At 39.7% G+C, this 20821-nt stretch overlaps 1 protein-coding gene across 1 annotated transcript; it reads left to right on the forward strand.

Moving 5' to 3' along the window:
- Positions 1–287: 287 nt before the first annotated feature.
- On the forward strand, positions 288–20763 carry LOC101443009 (protocadherin beta-2). Its single transcript, XM_004452568.4, has 2 exons — positions 288–395; positions 16403–20763. Exon 2 carries the CDS (start codon positions 17190–17192, stop codon positions 19569–19571), a length of 2382 nt encoding a protein of 793 aa, XP_004452625.2. The 5' UTR covers positions 288–395; positions 16403–17189; the 3' UTR covers positions 19572–20763.
- Positions 20764–20821: the final 58 nt, after the last annotated feature.

A 20821-nucleotide genomic window follows, 5' to 3' on the forward strand; every position in this document is an offset into this window, starting at 1 on the left:
GCCTATTTTCTCACCATCTCTCACGGAATATGGTTCCAAATAGTTCCAATTAGTTCAGAGAAAAGAGCACCTAAACTCGGATGTCAGCTGATTGCGCCGTACCTGATCATCTAACATTCCAGAAACAAAGCAGACCGCAGGTTCGGCGGCTTAAAAACCAACGCAACCGGAAGTAGCTGTGAGAGCTCTCCCGGGATCGGCTCCCAAAGCCATCCTACCAGGAGGAAGCGGAAGTGAGGTTAGCAAACCGCTCAGGTTTCCTGGAGTCGCTGTTAGTAGGCTAGATTAGACCGTACTTTTCAGGTTGGGGTCTAGGATTTGGAAAGTGAAAACTGAGTGGCTCCGGAACAAGGCGTCGGCAACGACAGATATGTCTGGGCGAACAAGAGTGGCAGGTAGTCTTTTAGATTGCCGTTTCTTACAGCAGGCTTTGGAACGAGACGAAAGTCCTTTTATGAATGTGATGCTTTTAGCACTATACATCTTTCCAGTGTAGGGGGAGACTCAAAAAAGCTCCATTACTTTTCCGCAGCTGCGAGGCTGGGAGGTCCCGCCGGTTTGCCGACATCGGACCTCGTCCCCACCCCTTCCTCCACCCCCTAGAAGTCCCGCAATAAAATGGCTTGGCACTAAAAAAAAAAAAAAAAAAAAAAAAAAAAAAGCTCCATTAAAGAAAGAAGGAGGGGGAAACCCATGTCTGGATGCTAATGATAAAGTCCTGTTTTCCTGTTTGTGTAGAAAATTCACACTGCAAGCAGCCACTTCCATCTTCTTGTGCTGTTTTCTATTCCCTCGTTTAGGAAGTTACGAACTTCACCTAAAAATCTGAAAGAAGAAAATATGTGACTTACTTCTGTGTTCAAAGAAATTCACTATGCTGTGCATGCTATTCTTTCTCCATGAGTTGCTGGTTTCTTCCCTCTTTGCCTGTCTATCCTTGTCATGTCCTCATAAAAGCCTTCCTTGACCTGACTAGATTTTTAAAATCTATTTTTATATGCTCTCATAAACACTTAACTACCTATTTGTAACACTTAGCCCAGTTGCTATTTTACATTCACTTATGGGATTATTTGATTAATGCCTTTCTTCCCTGTCAGCCCAAGCACCAACAGAGTAGGAATAATGCCTGGTTTTCCTTACCATTTGTATTCTTCAGAGACTATATCAGTCCCTAATATGGAGTAAGTCCTCAATACAATTTTGTTAAATAAATGGACAGGAAAACATTGAAACTTATTTCTACAGGGATATCAGAGATCAGGGTTTATAGTTTATTGTGAAATCTAAATGGAGTTGAAAATGACCTTGTAAACAAGAATTCAGAGGTAGGAAAGTTACATTCTTTATCAGATCCTTGTGGACTAGATTTCTAGAAATAGAATATAGTTGTCTTTTTCTCAGTCAATATCTAAATCTGAGACTGAATTATGAGATGGGGAATAAGAGAGGGAATAAAAATGAATAAAGAAGAGCCCCTGCCATCTATCTGGGTACTAATAGTCTAGTGGGAGAACATTAATTAGACTACTATATTCAGACACTCTGCCTTTCTCATTCATATTTTTTTGGGGACAAGTGGAATATTGTTCAGGAAATGCTTATCATATCTGTAATAGGAAGCATACTTTATTTTTTATTTTTTGGAGAAAATAAATATGAATCCCACATCACATTTAGTTGTTCAATATGTCTTTATTAAGGAGCAGTTATTCTCCAGGAACTGTACTAGTTACTGAAGAATTGATGAGCTATGCTTTCATGGTGCTTACAGTAATTTGGGAGAGAAAAATATATCAAACAAATATAGAGATAGAGATGAAGAGAAATATAACCTTTTCCAGAGGAGTCAGTGAAGACATACTTGGGGAAAATTGACATTTAATCTAGAATGCAAGGAAAAGCCAAGGGTGACCAACAAGGGGAAACAGAACATCACATGGAAAAAAGTATGTTCGAAGGAGCTTGGAAAGGCTGGTGAAAACATAGGCCAGTGTGGCTGAAACTCATTTATTAAGGAGAGGCATGGCTAAAAAATGAAGCTAGCAAAGAAGACAAGGACTGGGTCATGGTGTATCTTTTAGTCCATACGGAGAATTTCAACCTTTATTACCAAAGCAATGAAAAGGTGCTGCAGGGATTTCAGCAGCAGGAGAGTGACAGCATTTATCAATTTTCACAAGGTTACTCTGCTCTGTGGAAAATTGACTAAGGAGAGGGTAGGGGTGGACGTGAGAAAATCAGGAGATTATTGTAAGAGTCCAGCAGCAAATGAAGATATTCTGGTTGAAGGTGTTGTGAGTGAATGCAAACAGAAGTGGAATGATTTGTCATAATTTGGAGAAATAGACCAAACTTGTTGATGAATTGGAAAAGGTGGTGAAAGAGATGGAAATGTCAAAAATACTTGTTTCCAGTAATAAGACTTTTTCTTCAGAAGCCCAATGATCCTCTTTCATACTTGAGAAACTTCATCATTTTCCCCATATTGTGGGAAGTTATATGAAGTTCATTATGGTACTACAGAAAGGGAATTTGAATGGTGCATACTATAACTTGAAAGACTCTACATTGGACAGGCTTTTTTAAGAAATTCAGTTCTTTGAGAAACTATTCTATGGTCAGCAGTGGGAAAGTGAAAAAGTTTAGAGACTTGTCAGCATACAATATGAATATGACATTCAAGATAAACTTCTTGATGTAAAAGAATTAGGTAGATCTATGACAGAATGGACAGGAGACCAATGTGAAAAAAAATCTTTAAATATTTCTCCCTACACCATTGATCCCATTGCTTCTTCTAAGGCATTATCTATTTTACAAATAAAGAATTTTAGTCTTGAAGGAATTAAGTATTTTTGAATATTAAGAAAACAATGAGAAAACTTAGAGTCAGAGAGGTTAAGAGTTTTGCCATGAGGACACAGCTATTATGTAGCAATCACTATACTATAATTCCATGAGAGAGAAGTTAGAACCAAAAAAGAGAGTGTGGAGTTATAAGAGAAACAGAATTGAGGAACTCCAACATGTAAAAGATAGATGAAGGAGTCCATAGGAGGATTGGAAAGAATCACATAGAAAAAAAATTGTTTTAAGAATGTAGTGTGATCAGCCAGGAGAAGAAACTGTTTCAAGGAGGGGATAAGTAAACTATGTTTAATGTTGTTAAAAGTTCAAATGAGAGAAAGAATGAAATTTATCTCATGGATTTGTCAACCTGAAAGTGAATTGATGACTTTGACAAGAATACTTTTAGTGTGGAATTGTAAAAGATTGAGGAGAAAATGAGGGATTTCAGAAGTATTAGTATGTGTATAAAATTTTAAGAATCTTGTATATATGGGAAATTCATAGAAATGAGGTGGTAGCTGAAGGGAAATGTGTGGTCCAGGTTAAGATTTTTAAGGTGTAAATTAAGATCAAATGATTCAATGTAAAGAGATAGGTTGAATATGAAGGAATTAAAGTAAGTCCTGCTTAAAAATGGTGAAAGGTATAAGTGAAACTTTCAAAATACAGTATATGCTATGCTTAAAGTTTTTATATTTTTACATAAATAAGAATGTGTTTTGTTTTCCAATTAGTTAAGGGGAAAAGATGATAGAATGTAGTGTAGGAGTAGTTCAGATTTATATTTGATTGTAGGAGTAAACCCGACTATCTAGATAAGGTCCTGAATTCACTAATGATAATTAGCATTTATGATGTTCCAGGCACTGGGCTGAGCATCTCATAAGTACTGTTTAATTTAATTCTCCCAACTTCATGAATTGAGTATTAGATATAGCCAAATCTCAAATTGGAACGAAGGACCCATCCTTAGTTTTTTAGTTGTTACTCATAACACTTTATACAAGGTTTTGTTGTTGACTGACTGAAAGAGTGCACCCCATATAGGCTATGCTTTTCCCATCCTTTGAGAAATTTTTTTCAGTGAAATCAGAAATACTTCATCTGCATTAGAAAATCATTTCAATGGTTTTGTATTAAAGTAGGTGCCATAAAATTAAACTTAGTTGAAACCTCACATCTTCTGGGAATACTTCCTGGTAATTCATTTATGCTCATATTTAAATATCCCTCTTCAGTCCTCAAGGTACCTGTGTAAATCTCTATCTTAGCACTTAGCACACCTGCACAGTAATTACTGCCTTATTTGTATGACTCTTCTAGGCTGGAACTTCCTGAGGTATAGGAACCAGGTTTTGTTCAACTTTATGTCCCCAGTGCCTTTCCCACTTTGTGCAATAAACAGTACTGCACTGTGTGCAATAAGCAATAATCTGTGTACAATAAACATTTGCTGATAAATTAATAAATCTAATGAATGTACGGCCCAATGACTGGCCTGACAAATGGAGAAATCCAATTTATGTTACTCTCAAAGGAAATTGTACAGCTGCCATCAGGATAAGAACACGGTATGTTAATTAATAATTGTTTTGTTCACATTAAATAAACCAAAATTGGAGAGGTAATTAAAACTATCAAGAGGTCAGGATTCTGACACAAAAGACGTGAATATGAATAGATTTGAACACTCAGTTTCTACGCAGGAACACGTAGTGCACAGCCAGGTTTTCAATTCGGATTCCCAGTGGCATCACAGGTTTAAAAGGAGGAGGAGGAGCCCTGCATTTGCCACAGACTGGATGTTAGAAAAGACAAAAATCTGAAAGGTACTGGGAATGGAGACGACTTGGAAAACGTCAGCAGCGAGCTCAGATTTTAGAGCTTTCTTCAAACTAATAGGGAGTAGACACAGGAAGATGTTATCCCCCTTAAAGGGCCCGCAATGACTTTTTAAAGACAGTGAACCCTAGTGATATACAGAAAACTCACGTGGTGAGTTTTCATTTTCTTCCTGGGCATAGCGCAGGCAGCCTAGGTTAAAGAAAACGGCTGTTTAAAACTAGCATTTCAAGGAGACGTGGCTGTAGCAGAGTGAAGGGCAAATTGGTTGTAGCTGTAGGACAGTAGGCAGGAGTACGGTGGTTCCCAAGAGATCAAAGAAAATTTTAGGTAAACCCACAGAAGAGCCTTTGCTCCTGAATAAGAACCAAAATGAGAGAAGCTAGGCATTCTAGAATATTAACTGTAAACTTCTTTTTTTGTGTTCCAAGAACATCTGCCAGTCAGAGATGTATCTGCTTCCATTTTCACAATAATGTAGAATGCAATACTGGGGAAAGTAATTTTTCCATTCATGGGGGGAAAAAAACACTGGATGAAGAACAATCAAATGTAAGTAACTTTCACAGAAAGGAATGGTAGTTATCAGCTCTAGTTTGCAACCCTCGTTCCAGATCGTGATAATCAGCAACAACCTTTGAGGAGCATGCCCCTCAACAACTTGGTTGTCGAACTGCTAAAAATTTAGTTCCAATAAAAAATTAAGAGAATGGCTTGCTGGATCTTCTAACCTCCAGAGAGCCTGTGTCAACATTTTAAATACAGCTGATGTCTGTGCCCCATATCTTCCACTACAAAAAAAATTACCAGACAGTTTCAGTGCTTTACTGCAAATACTCAGGCAATTCAAAGTGGGAATATTTTTGGAAATATACTATCTTGTGTCTGTGAAGGATGTTGGATGACAAACCCTTTAGATGACAATTTCATAGAATGGGTGATCTTGACTCTTAGGTGCTTCATTCTTGGGTACTTCATGAAACAGACCACACCTCTTTAAGGATTATAATCTCACCATTAGGGTGGGAGTTAGAGTGTCAAAAGAAACAGTCGTCGTCCTTCCTTCCAGAATTTTCTTTCCACTGATTGTTTAAAATTTTTTTTCCATATTCTGCAGGACTAAAGAGAAGAGAGATAGATGCAACATCACTTTTTTGTCAATGAAATTAGGTTTCTAGAGCTCAAAACAAGACAATAGGTAGAGACAGCTACCATGCTTGGCACTCTTGCTTTGGGAAAACATTCCCTTTCTGAATAACATTATTATTTTATGAATCTTCCTTCAGCAGTGTTTTCTTCTCTTCAGAAACATAGCTTGTTAATTTAAAGTCAACATATATTGATGGCTCAGTTATTTCTATCTATTTATTTACCAGGCAAACTCCTTTGGTTAGAAGCTAGTAGCCTATTTCTTCTTTAAGGTTTAGAACAAAAAAAGGAAAGCAAATTTTTCACTCATGCCTAATTACCTTTGGTCTTCCTCGAAGGTAAGTTGCCTCTATAACTTAATGAATAGTCTATCCTAGCAGATACCCTAAATCTTCAAAGGAAACTCATCCCAACTCAATCTCTAAAATAACTATGAACATATTTCATTGTCTTCAAATTCCCTAGGGAAATTCAGGCTGTTTATTTTTGCTTATCTGATATCTCACAAATTAAGGCTGATCAGTTGTGGTCTCCACCTATTCATTCATCTCATTGAGTAATAATTATTTACTTGGTTAATAGCATCATGTTTTTACTTTTCATTTGAAATAAGTCATTTGATAAGTATTGTTTCAATACAAAATCAAATACAGATATAAAAGTACAGGGAAAAATAGTTGATAGATATCAAGGTCTCTTTTATTAGTTAAGGCATAAATCCACTGAGTTTTTGGGTAACTTATTAAGCCCAATGTTAAATTTATGTTTGCTAATTTTTAGTAAAGTTCTTATTCCTTAGTGATAAAAACTTAATTATTTAGAAATTAACTTCCAGTATCTCCAATACTTTAAAAGGACATGTCATATAAGATGAACTGAAAAAACACTCATCTTTATCCACTTTGTGTCAGTGTTTAACACCGTCCCATATGATTGTAAATAATCAAAGGCAGGGAACAAAAGCATGATACTAAGGTGCCACAATGAGTCCTATTTTTTGAAACTTAGGTGTTTATAATATTTACTGAGAAAATGAAAATTTATATTATTCAATACACTGCATAATAAATACAGTACACAAATATAAAATATGCTATTTCCAGTTGCCTTTCTCAAATATGTTTTTTTTCTGGAGAGTTTGAAACACTAAGGCCATGTAATGGCACTGTAGGCTCAGGGTGTTTAAACCAAGCTACAAAAACAGTAGTGTATGCTTCACACTGCACTTAACATAGGCTCTGAAAGAGTATTGGAAGCCTGAGATTCTAGTGGCATCAGTAATAGAAATAAGATTACTATGATCAAACTTTGCACAGGGCTGTATTTGCTAGACGGAAAAGAACAATGGAAGAAGGAATAATAGAATATTTAAAACTCAGTCTAAGTCAAAGTCTGATTCTTTCTATTTTACTTAATAAATACCATTCATGGTACAGAACTCCTGCAGAATTCTGTTCTAGAGGAACTTTAAATTGGTTCCTTCATTGCCAGTTTAGCAAACTATTAGATTGAGAATGCATTAATAATTTAAAGAACCAGAATAGCTATTGGGTAACTGATGAGGAGGTTCTAGGCATAAGGGTGGGAAATCTGATGGGAGGAGATGTGAGGGGGTAAATCATATTTTTTTAAGATAAAAAACAGTATTTATAAATCAACAGTCATACCCAGGATTTGCTACTAAGTAGAAATTGTATCAGAATTGCTATGCAGACCCAGGGAGACAGGTGTTGAATTTTCAGTTGCTAAAGGAAAATCCTTTGCATTTTTCCAAGTTGAGTTGTGACTTAGATATAAATAACAATTTCCTAGTGTGCTTCTGGATCTCGGAAAGCTGCAAAAACTCCTATAGTATTCCTATAGGGATTAAAGTCCATATAGATAGTGCACACAGCTTGGATATGGACAAGAGTATTCAATGCATTAAATTCCAATTCCCATGTCTATTCTTTCACTTCTCATGACAGTGGTTTGCAGGAAATGGCCTGAACTGGAATAGACAGATTTCTCAGTGGAAATAAATACAACAGATGGAAATAATTTAACCATAATGATATTAGATGATGGGTCACCACACAGGTCCAGATCTGTGCTGATCCTCATCAAAGGTGTGGGTTGTCAGTAATTTTGCTCAGCTGTACAAAGAGATGCTAATCTGGGAAAAATACTTGTCTCCTTATCACCTCCTCTGTCAGAGATTTGGATGTATGATATAATAGAGAAATAGTACTCAAGGATTTTCTGGGATACTGAAGGCTTATGACAGTTTTTTAATAAAACATTTATACTGTTTTTAAAAATCAACTACTAAGTCTCACCAATTTTAAGGCAATTGCAATATATAGTGTGGATTCTGAGGCAATCAGTGACGAAATACTTCCTGGGAAATATACTGCCTTGATGTAAAACACAGTTCATCGAAATAAGCAAGAGGAACTTGTATGCTCTGAGATCCCTGGATTGTAAGGCCCTCCAAATGTCAAATTCCTCATGAGGGAAGCAGATAGGAGCTCTCCAGAGCTGAGCAACATGGTGTTGGTGTGGGTCGTAGTTCTTGATGACAATGTCAATTCACCCATCAGGTCAAATTTCACGCAGAAAGGATATCTGATTTTCAAGGTGGTAGCAGTGGAAGAAAACTAGGTCTGAAAGCCTCATGACCTATCAGTTACTCAAGGAATTGGATCCCATCTCTTTAGCATGTAAGCCCATGACTGGTCAGTGCACATTACCAGGTTTCTGAAAGATAGTAATCTGGCCAATCATAGATGTAAGATTATGGTGAAGGACACCAAGATGCCACCACTGTTCTCCGTGTTAGGACTACACATGCTGCTGGTCATTTATTTCTTTTCATTTCTATTGGCCATATCTTCACAGGATCCAGAAGGTTTAGACTTCTCACTTAGCATTTACTTGGTCATTACTGTGTCTCAGTATCTTAATCTGCCTGCTCCTTTTCTTGAAATTTGTTCAACTTAGTACTCCAATGTGACAATACATATGAATTATTTTCTCATTTTCAAGAATTATTTCCTTGTATTTATTGTACAGCTAATTTGTTATTTCATAATTTGTATTTCATAGAGTCTTAAGTTTATTTTTTACTCGTATAGTCTTTGCCCTCATACACCTTTGGATTTAGTCCTTATTTATTAATTTTCTATATTCTGTTTAATAATGCACAAATAGCCAGATTTTCTCTTCAAAGTGACATTTCATTTGTGGTCTTAGTGAAAATACAGGCATCTTTCAGATTACCTAAATCCAATATGAATCCTTAGCTTAGTTTAAGATAGGAGGGAAGATGTCTGAGATTCATGGGAAATGTCATATATGTTGCCTGAATGAGAGAACCCAAGTATATATAGTCTAATCAAGCCAGGAGCCATGGCAATGCCTGCTCAAGATTTTCTTTTCAGGGGAACAGACCATGATGATTTTTCTTAGGCCAGAAATACGTTGAGATTCTTAGATGAATGTCTTCTTCAAAACCTTAGCTGCGATGCCCAGAGATGTACTTACCAAATGCAATGGATGTGTCATGATGATGGGAGAGAGTGTTGCTGTGGGGGGAGTGGGGGGTGGGGGTGGTGGGGTTGAATGGGACTTCATATTTTTTTAATGTAATATTTAAAAAAAAATGAATTAAAAAAACAAACAAAAAAAACCGTAGCTGCAAGGATGGACATAAGACATGTAAAATTACCCAAAAAATATATAGGGACTGATAGGCTAAAATGTAAATCATAATGTAAAACATAAGATAACTAAAAATTTAGAAAATCGTGTAGTCTAAAATATAAACCACAATGTAAACACAAATGTTACCTTGTTTGAAAGCTATTGTCTCAATATCTGTACGTCAGTTTCAGTAAATATGGTATGAATATGTTAAAAGATTATTGCTGTGGAAGGGAAAAGGTTTTATATTGGATATGTGGGGGTACTGTATATTGTATATATGAATTACTGTGATCTAAAACTCTTGTGAAGATAAGCTTAATAATTAGAAAAAAGAAAAGAAAAAGATAGGATGTAGAATTTTTCCAAATTAATACATATTCTATATCTAACTTTTAAACTCATCGCTATATTCCATTTTACTATTAAGGGAACCTGGCAATATATTGGGCTTCACTTTTCAGGAAATTTTGGATCACAGAGAGGTTTAACAATGGCAACAGAGGAATACTGGTGTGGGATGTTATTGACAGGGGACACATGGTTGGCAGGGAGTTCTACAGGGCATATATCCAGGGTACATAAAAATGTTTGGATATTTTCATAGTGGAAACAATTAAAAACAACAACTAAGGGAGTGCTGAGTTCCTAGCCAGGGGAGCTCTATCACAGTCCCTAAAGGAACAGCAACAATCCCCCAAGCGCAACGGCAAAGACCAAAGAAGAATGAAGGTCCAACAATAAGCCCCTGATACTAATGACTATGCTTGTGAGCCTGTGTACCTGAAATAAGAACAAGGCCTAGAGCAGCAGTGTGCCTAAGAGTTACCTCCTGAGAGCCTCCGTATTGCTCAAATGTGACCAGTCTCAAAGCCAAACTCAGCATGTAAATTCGTTGCCTTCCCCCCAGCATGGGACATGACTCCCGGGGATGAGACTCCCTGGTGCCAAGGGATTACTGCCAAGTACCAGCTGATGATGTAACTAGAAAATGACCTTGAATAAAAGGTTCAACTTGGACCAGCAGAATATCTCTGTCTACATAAAATAACAGGAGTTAAAAATGCTTCTTGACCTAAATCAAGGGGGAAATGGAAAGGACAAATGAGTTTATATGGCTATGAGTCTCTAAAAAAGAGCCACGAGGTTATCAGAGGGGTTGCCCTTATGCACACCTGAGCAGAGTCCCAGAGACAGATGAAGTAGATACAACCCCATGTATTGGCTCTTCTGAGGGCTACAGAGACCCACAGGTTTTTATGGTCATGGCAGATGGAGGTCAGTGCCATGTCAATTGGCCCTTCTTTGGAGTTGGTGTTTCTGTGTAATAAAGCTGGACTCAGATGTGATCTCTTTTCACAAGCCTTTCCTGTTACTTTACCAGAATTGTAGTTGGTGCTGGGGTTTAAGATATACCCAGGGGATCTGAATCTCTGGACTGACCATATGATAGCCAGGCCCTGAGCCTCAACAGACTTCAGCTCCTACACTCTGGTTTATTGGACTTACCTCACTCAGCTAACATGGAGTTGAAGGTCAACCACCACACCATGGAGCCAAGAGTACCTACAACTGAAAGCAGGAGGGTTGCATCCAGCATCCATGTGGAATCTAAGCCCCCTCTTGATATAGATGTGGAGTGGACACAACCAATCCAAGGTCCACAGGATGGAGGAATAGAATATGGATTAGAGTGGACTTACTGATATTCTATTCATGAACTATTGTGATAAGTAATCGAAGAAAATGTGGCATTGGTGTGGAGAAAGTGGCCATGGTGGCTGCTGGGTGTGGGGAATGGGAGGAAGAGATGTGATGTGGGGGCATTTTCGGGGGTTGGAGTTGTCCTGGGTGGTGCTGCAGGGACAATTACCGGACATTGTAGGTCCTCCCATGGCCCACTGGATGGAACGTGGGAGAGTGTGGGTTATGATGTGGGCCATTGACCATGAGGTGCAGCGATGCTCAGAGATGTATTCACAAAATGCAATGAATGTGTCGTGATGATGGAGGAGAATGTTGCTATGGGGGGAGTAGTGGGGTGAGGGGGGTGGGGGATACATGGGGACCTCATATTTTTTGAATGTAATATTTAAAAAATGAATAAAGACCAAAAGTAGATACAAAAAAAAAAAACAAACAAAAACGAAAAACAAACAAACAAAAAAAACCTTAGCTGCATATTTGTAGTGGATTAAGAGAATAAACAACACCTTCATTTCCCTGGCTTGAATCACCTTTATTTGGAAATTCTCCTTGAATGAGTTTTGTGAAATATATGTCTTGGTAGATTGTGGAAAAAGTTTCTTGTTTGCACCCTCAAAAAGGCAAAAGCTCATTGTTTGGATGTCACCACAGGCCCACAATTTCTACTTTAGATAAGGTAATAAAAAGTGCCAGAACACCCCCTTCCAATGCTAAATTCTTTCTCATATATTTCTTGTAGTGTCTGAGTGGTAGGTCATTGGAAAACCTGATTCTCTTTCTTGTGTCATCTGATTGTCAGTGAGTAAAGTCGGCTTGTGGACTTGAAGGCCTTTGTATGGCTGAAGATTTATTTTCTGAAAGGGGGCTAGAAGTAGTATGGATAATATATTTGTTTGGCGTTATCTTTGATAGGAAACATGGTAATATAAAACCATTTGAGTACTCTCTTTCCTGGTTCCTATCTGTATCTCGGGGTAGTCAAAAGAATCAAATCACCTCTAGTCCAGAAAAGAGAGGCAAACCTAATTATGATAGATCCTCAAACAATGTATTTTTATTTACTTTTAAAATGTTTTATAGTGAGATTGTGATGACTTGCTTTCATTTTCTTTAATGTGCTTTTTTAGAAGAGAAAGGAAAACACTTTTATTATGGAATAAGCATTAAACCAGAATGTGATGCATCACAGGCAATCTGCTAAAGAGATTGCCAAGGGAAGCCGACTTGGCCCAGTGGTTAGGGCGTCCATCTACCACATGGGAGGTCCGCGGTTCAAACCCCAGGCCTCCTTGACCTGTGTGCAGCTGGCCCATGGGCAGTGCTGATGCGCACAAGAAATATCCCGTGTAGGGGAGCCCCACGCGCAAGGAGTGCGCCCCATAAGGAGAGCCACCCAGAGCGAAAGAAACCAGCCTGCCCAGGAGTGGCGCCGCACACGGAGAGCTGATACACAAGATGATGCAACGAAAAGAAACACAGATTCCCATGTGGCTGACAACAACAGAAGCAGACAAAGAAGAACACGCAGCAGATAGACACAGAGAACAGACAACTGGGGTGGCAGCGGGGGAACGGGAGAGAAATAAAATTAAATAACTCTTAAAAAAAAGAGAGAGAGATTGCCAAGAAAGAAATATCCTTTTATTTGGCCAAGCATGTTCAACCCATAATGTGTATATCCTCAAGATAAACCATAACATAGTTTATCTTAAATTCACCTTATTTTGGGGATAGATTTTATGTTTGCTCATTGCCTCTATCCAAAGGAATAATATACCTTCTCCTATCTCTAGGACAGATAGTTTCATCTTGGAGCCAGATGGCTACACTAAACCCCCATGGAAATGGGGTGGTAAGGGTGCTAACCTCCTTGATGTTTACATTTCAGAAAGACAGCTCCCAGATTCTTTTTTTTTTTTAAGATTTATTTATTTAATTCCCCCCCTTCCCTCCCCTCCCCTCCCCCGGTTGTCTGCTCTCTGTGTCTATTTGCTACGTCTTGTTTCTTTGTCCGCTTCTGTTGTGGTCAGCGGCACAGGAAGTGTGGGCGGCTCCATTCCTGAGCAGGCTGCGCTTTCCTTCGCGCTGGGTGCCTTTCCTTAAGGGCGCCCTCCTTGCACATGGGGCTCCCTTACGCGGGGGCTCCTTGCATGTGGGGCTCCCCTGTGCGGGAGACACCTTTGCATGGCACACCTTGCACGCATCAGCACTGCGCATGGGCCAGATCCACACATGTCAAGGAGGCCCGGGGTTTGAACCGTGGGCCTCCCATGTGGTAGATGGACGCCCTAACCACTGGGCCAAGTCCGTTTCCCAGCTCCCAGATTTTTGGGAAAGACATTCCTGGTCTGTCTCTTTGATGCGTTTTGAAAATATTTTTCTATTCATATATATATAATTATTCATTTGTATGATAGTTTAATATACTGGGCTTTTATTGAGAATAATCTTCAATATTAGGATATTTTCTCTGATTAGTCTGTATATGAGAAGTAAAGCCAAACATAAGAAATTAAATATAATGTAATAATATAATACACCTCCTAATTATATATTTCCTCATTATAATATAATTGCATATAAAGATATATTTTATTTAGATTTCTAAATATATACATTTTATTTCTAAGATATATTAAATTTCTTATTAAAGGAGGTTAAGAAAATAAGAGAATTTGTAAAGGGTACTAAAGAGGGAATATGAATTCTCATCAAGATTTAAGGAAGTAAATGATTTAAAATAGCATCAAGTATATAATGCATTGAGAACTGGAAACCATATACAAATATAAAATATTGATATTGGTTCTTTCATTTTTTAAAAAGAGAAACTTCCTCTTATTTCTAGATGTAGTAATAGTATTGGAGTAGAAAAAACCTTTTGAATTGTGAGAACACATATGACTCAACATGGGAGATTATAAATTTTTATATAATAAATCCTAATGTGTTCTTGAATGTATTTTTCCTCTGAAACACCTTAGATAGTTCTGTTTTGTTCTTCAGTTTGTGAGATTATGTAATTTTCTTCATCTTACCCACTTGCCTTATGCTATCCCAAATTCACCACAAGTGCTTAGTTCAGAGAACTTATCAAAACCAAATAATCATCTGCTTGGTTAAATATAAGATTTCAAGTAATCTACTGGTTGTCATCTACCTTTATGATGGAAATGATCTTCATTACACCTATTTCTGAACCTAATTAAATTTTGCAGTCTATACAAAGAACTGTACCTGTAGTACACTGTATAAATAATGTCCTGATGTTCAGTTTTTACATTTAGCATTTTCCTTTTTATTAATTTAATTTCCTTTAATTAATTTAATCATAGTAAAATATTATTTGAATTACACTCATTTATTATAATAAAACATTGTCTATATTGTATTAAGTCTTTTTCCATTTAAGTCCTACTCAGAGTTTTAATATCTTGGAGTTGAACTATTTCCTGGAAATAACCTTTTCAATATCTTTATTCACTTGGTTATATTGTTTAATGTTGCATTGTCAATGAATTAAAATTTGAACTCTCACAATATCAGCATAAAAGTAATAATCATGGGGGCGGATTGACTCAAGCAGTTGAGCTTCTACATCCCACAGAGGAAGTCCTGGGTTCGGTTCCCAGTGCCTCCTGCAAAAACAAAAACAAACAACAAGCAAAACAAAACAAAAAAATCAATCCAGGGAAGCCGATGTGGCTTGGTGGTTGAGCACCACCTTCCCACATGGGAGGTTCCAGATTCAATCCCCAGCCCCTGGTACCTAAAAAAAAAAAAAAGTAATAATCATGGAAAGCTAAAAGTAATATCAATAGAATATAAGAAGTTATTTGTTTTCTAAATATTAAGAAAAGGAATCTGTGATTGCCCTAATTTTTACCCAATACAGAAAAGAAATGGGAGCTTTTAAAAATGTTATGCTATTGTTACACTTAATAATCATTCATTCCAGTTTTTTGGAAACAAAGGGGATAGAGGAACAGGTTAAATGACACTGTGAGGAAACAGAGACAAATCCAAATGTAGGACATCCTAAAAGACAGCCCCTGGCCACTTCAGAAAATTCAATGTCATAATAAGAAATAGAGAACTGTTTTAGAGTAAATAGATATAACACCCAAATACAACCATGAAACTTGACTGGATTGTGGTTTAAAAACAAAGATTTACTGACATTGAAGGAAATTGGGGAAGAACAATTAGTGAATTTTAGTAGATAATATAGAATTATTGCTAATTTTCCTAGGTGTGATAGTAACATTATGATTATGTGGAAAAAAGGTCCTTATACTTAGAGGATGCCTGGTGAAATTTTTAGAGGTAGCTACCATGATGTCTGCAAGTTAATGTCTGTTATCTTCAAATGGGTGAGCAAAAAAAGAGTGTGTGTATGAGGAATATATGCATAGAGATGGAGAGAAAGAGACAACAAATATGGCAAAATATAAATAATTGTTTAGGTTGGACAGAGTATATGCATATTAATTGTAGTTTTTAACTTCTATTGTTTCTATGTATTTAAGAGTTTTCATAATGCTAATATTTTCTTAAAAACACAAAAGACAGATACTTTTATTATTTTTTTTTTTTTTTAAAGATTTATTTATTTATTTAATTCCCCCCCCCCCGGTTGTCTGTTCTTGGTGTCTATTTGCTGCGTCTTGTTTCTTTGTCCGCTTCTGTTGTCATCAGCGGATTGGGAAGTGTGGGCAGCGCCATTCCTGGGCAGGCTGCTCCTTCTTTTCACGCTGGGCGGCTCTCCTCACGGGCGCACTCCTTGCGCGTGGGGCTCCCCCACGCGGGGGACACCCTTGCGTGGCACGGCACTCCTTGCGCGCATCAGCACTGCGCATGGCCAGCTCCACACGGGTCAAGGAGGCCCGGGGCTTGAACCGCGGGCCTCCCATATGGTAGACTGACGCCCTAACCACTGGGCCAAAGTCCGTCTCCCGAGACAGATACTTTTAAAACCAACCAACAAACTGCACCATGTACCTAGTTTGGAACCTGATTTAACAAGCCCTGTTAAATACCTTTTTAAAGATAATTGGGGAAATTTCTATGTCTACTGGCTGTTCAGTGGTATTATGAAAATGTCATTAACTTTGCTAGTTGTGACAAATTAATTGAAGTTACATATATTGCTGACTTTATCTCTTAGAAAGGAAAACAAATACTCGACACAGGAAGAAATTATTCAGCTGCTCTTGGAGATTTCCTTGTGGTCCAAACGCATCAAAACTCAAGAAATATACAGTGGGTGCAGTGCAAGAAAGAGTAAGGAAAATGCCATTGTCCATGAGATTATTTTCATTTGAAGTGTGCTTTTCCCAAGTTTCTGTACTTTTTGTTTGGACTTGAGTGTGAGGATAGTAACCTAACCACTACCTAGATGCTCAAATGTCCAAGCTTCGAGTAAAAACTAGAAACTGTCTAGTCAAAGAGTCTTTCTGCTGCATCGTAGGACTGAGGTAGTTCTTTTCCAGTTTCTGGACATTTTTTTTTTCCAGTTAAAAAAGAGACATTTGAGTCTGTGAGGTAACGTGGGGAAAGGAGATTTGTTCATGCTTAGCATGTGGTTATGGAAGCAGTGGAAAGTCCTTGAAATTCAGATAAGGCTTCTGTACTGTGAGAGACACGTCTTGAAAACATTCAATTTATTGGTCTGGAAGAAAGGATGAGTATTTTCTTAAGGTTTTGAAGAAGAGAATCGCTCTGGAAGGACGCAGGGTGGCGCTGCAGCCTCAGAAGTAGAAGAAGGCGACCAGCTAGACGCTCCTTCAGCCGGAGGTGCACTGCTGAAGAAGCAAGCAGGAAGAGGCTTTCTACGGCAGTCACTCGGGGAAGTCGGGGCTCTAGGATTGTCCACGCATCGCAGTTACTGGGAGACGCATTCAGCGTCCAAGAGAGTACAAGCCGGGTCAGGCTGTTTGGACGGTTGAAAGGCGATGGAGACCAGAGAAAGAAAGGAACCCGTTCAGAAACAAAGGCAAGTCCTGATACTCTTTGTTTTGCTGGGCATAGCGCAGGCTAGTTACGCGCCTAGGCAGTATTCAGTGGCCGAGGAAATGGAAAGTGGTTCCTTTGTGGCCAATTTGTTAAAAGACCTGGGGCTGGAGGTGGGCGAGCTAGCTGCGAGAGGGGCTCGGGTCGTGTCCAAGGGGAAAAAATTGCGTTTGCAGTTCGATGGACAGACGGGGGATTTGTTGTTAAGTGAGAAATTGGACCGGGAGGATCTGTGCGGCCGCACCGAGCCCTGTGTACAACCTTTCCAGGTGTTGTTGGAAAATCCCTTGCAGTTTTTTCAGGCTGAGCTACGGATTAGGGACATAAATGATCATTCCCCGATTTTCCTAGACAAGGAAATAGCTTTGAAAATTTCAGAGAGCATCAACCCTGGAACTACTTTCCTAATAGAGAGTGCCCAGGACTTAGATGTAGGAAGCAATAGTCTCCAAAATTATACAATAAGCCCCAATTCCCACTTCCATCTTGAATTACAAGACGGTCCCGATGGCATAATATTGCCACAGTTGGTGCTGGACAAAGCGCTGGATCGCGAGGAACAGCCTGAACTCAGGTTAACTCTGACGGCGCTGGACGGCGGGGCTCCGCCCAGGTCGGGCACCGCCCTGGTCCGCATTGAAGTCTTGGATATCAATGACAACGCCCCTGAGTTTGCAAAGCTCCTCTACGAGGTGCAGGTCCCAGAGAACAGCCCCGTTGGATCCCAGATTGCCACCGTCTCTGCTAGGGACTTAGACATTGGAACCAATGGCGAAATATCTTATGTATTTTCTCAAGCCTCCGAAGACATTCGCAAAACGTTTCGAATAAACACAAAATCTGGAGAACTCCTTTTAACACAGACACTAGATTTTGAATCCATTCAGTCTTATACAGTAAGCATTCAGGCGACAGATGGCGGGGGCCTTTCTGGAAGTTGTGTGGTATTCGTCCAAGTGATGGATTTGAATGACAACCCTCCGGAACTGACCATGTCAACATTTATCAGTCAGATCCCAGAAAACGTGCCCGAGACCATAATTGCTGTATTCAGTGTTTCAGATCCTGACTCCGGAGACAATGGAAGGATGGTTTGCGCCATCCAAGATGACCTTCCTTTCTTCCTGAAACCATCTGTGGAGAATTTTTACACTCTAGTGACGAACACAGCCCTGGACCGAGAGACCAGGTCTGGGTATAATGTCACCATCACCGTCAGCGACCTGGGCACCCCCAGGCTGAAGACCGAGCACGTGATAACCGTGCAGGTCTCCGACGTCAACGACAACGCGCCCGCCTTCACCCGCACCTCCTACACCCTGTTCGTGCGCGAAAACAACAGCCCCGCGCTGCACATCGGCAGCGTCAGCGCCACAGACGCAGACGCGGGCGCCAACGCCCAGGTCACCTACTCGCTGCTGCCGCCCCAGGACGCGCACCTGCCGCTCGCCTCCTTGGTCTCCGTCAACGCCGACAGCGGCCAGCTGTTCGCGCTCAGGGCGCTGGACTTCGAGGCCCTGCAGGCGTTCGAGTTCCGCGTGCGCGCGGCCGACGCGGGCTCCCCGGCGCTGAGCAGCGAGGCGCGCGTGCGCGTGCAGGTGCTGGACGCCAACGACAACGCGCCGTTCGTGCTGTACCCGCTGCAGAACGGCTCTGCGCCCTGCACCGAGCTGGTGCCCAGGGCGGCCGAGGCGGGCTACCTGGTGAGCAAGGTGGTGGCGGTGGACGGCGACGCGGGCCAGAACGCCTGGCTGTCCTACCAGCTGCTCAAGGCCACGGAGCCCGGGCTGTTCGGCGTGTGGGCGCACAACGGCGAGGTGCGCACCGCCAGGCTGCTGAGCGAGCGCGACGCGCCCAAGCACAGGCTGCTGGTGCTGGTCAGGGACAACGGCGAGCCGCCGCTGTCGGCCAGCGTCACGCTGCACGTGCTGCTGGTGGACGGCTTCTCCCAGCCCTACCTGCCGCTGCCCGAGGCGGCCGCCGGCCCTGCGCGGGCCGACGCGCTCACCGGCTACTTGGTGGTGGCCTTGGCCTCGGTGTCGTCGCTCTTCCTCTTCTCGGTGCTGCTGTTCGTCGCGGTGCGGCTGTGCAGGAGGAGCAGGGCGGCCTCGGTGCCCGCGGGGCCCTTTCCGGGCCACTTGGTGGACGTGAGCGGCACCGGGACCCTGTCCCAGAGCTACCAGTACGAGGTGTGTCTCATGGGAGATGCTGCGATAAATGAGTTCAAATTCCTGAAGCCAATTATCCCCAACTTCCTTGCCCAGGGTGCTGAGAGGGTTGATGAGGCAAACGCCAATTTTAGGGATAGCTTTGAATTCAGTTAAATTTATTACAAGTCTATTGAGCCTAGTTTCAGTTAATTTATGGAAAGTCCTTCCCCCCTTCCCCGCCCTTTTTTTCCATTAGGGTTGTCTCTTTTTATTTTGAAAGTAATTATCCTATTTCAACTCTGTGCATTACTGATGTTTCTAAATGTGTTGGTTTGTGGTATAGTAAATGCACATTTTCTTTGTATTGTAATTATTAGTCTCACCATAACATAATTTGTTTAAAGTGCAAAAGTAAAATTTGTACTTTTAGAAATCTTTAATTTTAAGGTAGAGCACCTTTTCCCAAACTCACCTTCTATAGTTTCTAGCTAATTTTACAGTACTACATAGATTTTCTAATATTTACTATTACAATAGGGGTTGTTTTTCTAGCCCAGAATATTTAAGTATGTTTATATCCTCTTACACCAATGTAACTTTTATTCCCTGCCCTCACATTGTCTAAGCCATTAATGTAGGTATATTCTTGAGTAATACAGCACCTTTTCCATATTTTTCTAAATATATACATCTTTAAAGTGTCAACACCTTAAAATTATGACTCTGGAGATTTTGAGAAACTTAACTCTTGGATTCTATAAACCACTCGTAGTGTAAGTCCTCAAAAAGTGTTTGTCAAACAGTACAAATATTCTAAAATGTATTAAAGAGCAAATGTCCATAGATTTTCAATAATGTGCCAATTCTTCATGTATTACAAATAGTTTTAAAAACCCTCTGCTAATTTCAATCCTTCATTTTAATAAAGCCTGTTTTACTGTTAAAAACCTTCTACTAACTATAAGCACTTCATTAAAATTCAGAAGACTTGAAGGAACATATCTTTGTCCTTGACCAACTTTTTGAGATTTCAACATAGCTTGGCATTGCAGTTTTCAAAATTTCTGAAGTACTTGGAATACAATTAGTAATAGGCCTATGAAAAGATTTGTATTTAGGTTTACTCATTTTATTTTTCTGCACTGACTACTACTTTCCCCCTTTCAGTTCCCTAAGCTTTCAGTGCTTTTATTAGGCGCTTGAGTTATTTTTCTCAGTAGTTCCCAACTTTATTGCATGATTTGCATAGTCACTGGAATACTGTCTGCTCTCAATAAAATGTTTGAATGACTGACTGAAAGGGGTGTCTTTATTTTACCTTTGATGTATTGATGTTTAAATATAATAAAATACTTAAAGAACAAAATTTTGTTGGAATTATAGACTCTCTTACATGAAACGAATTACGTAATTTTTATTGACCC

Source organism: Dasypus novemcinctus, chromosome 2, assembly GCF_030445035.2.
Source record: "Dasypus novemcinctus isolate mDasNov1 chromosome 2, mDasNov1.1.hap2, whole genome shotgun sequence".
Taxonomy (NCBI): Eukaryota; Metazoa; Chordata; class Mammalia; order Cingulata; family Dasypodidae; genus Dasypus; species Dasypus novemcinctus.

What these genes read in the sequence shown, in the direction of transcription:
- LOC101443009 (XM_004452568.4), top strand. Translation starts at nt 17,190, where the DNA reads ATGGAGACCAGAGAAAGAAAGGAACCCGTTCAGAAACAAAGGCAAGTC.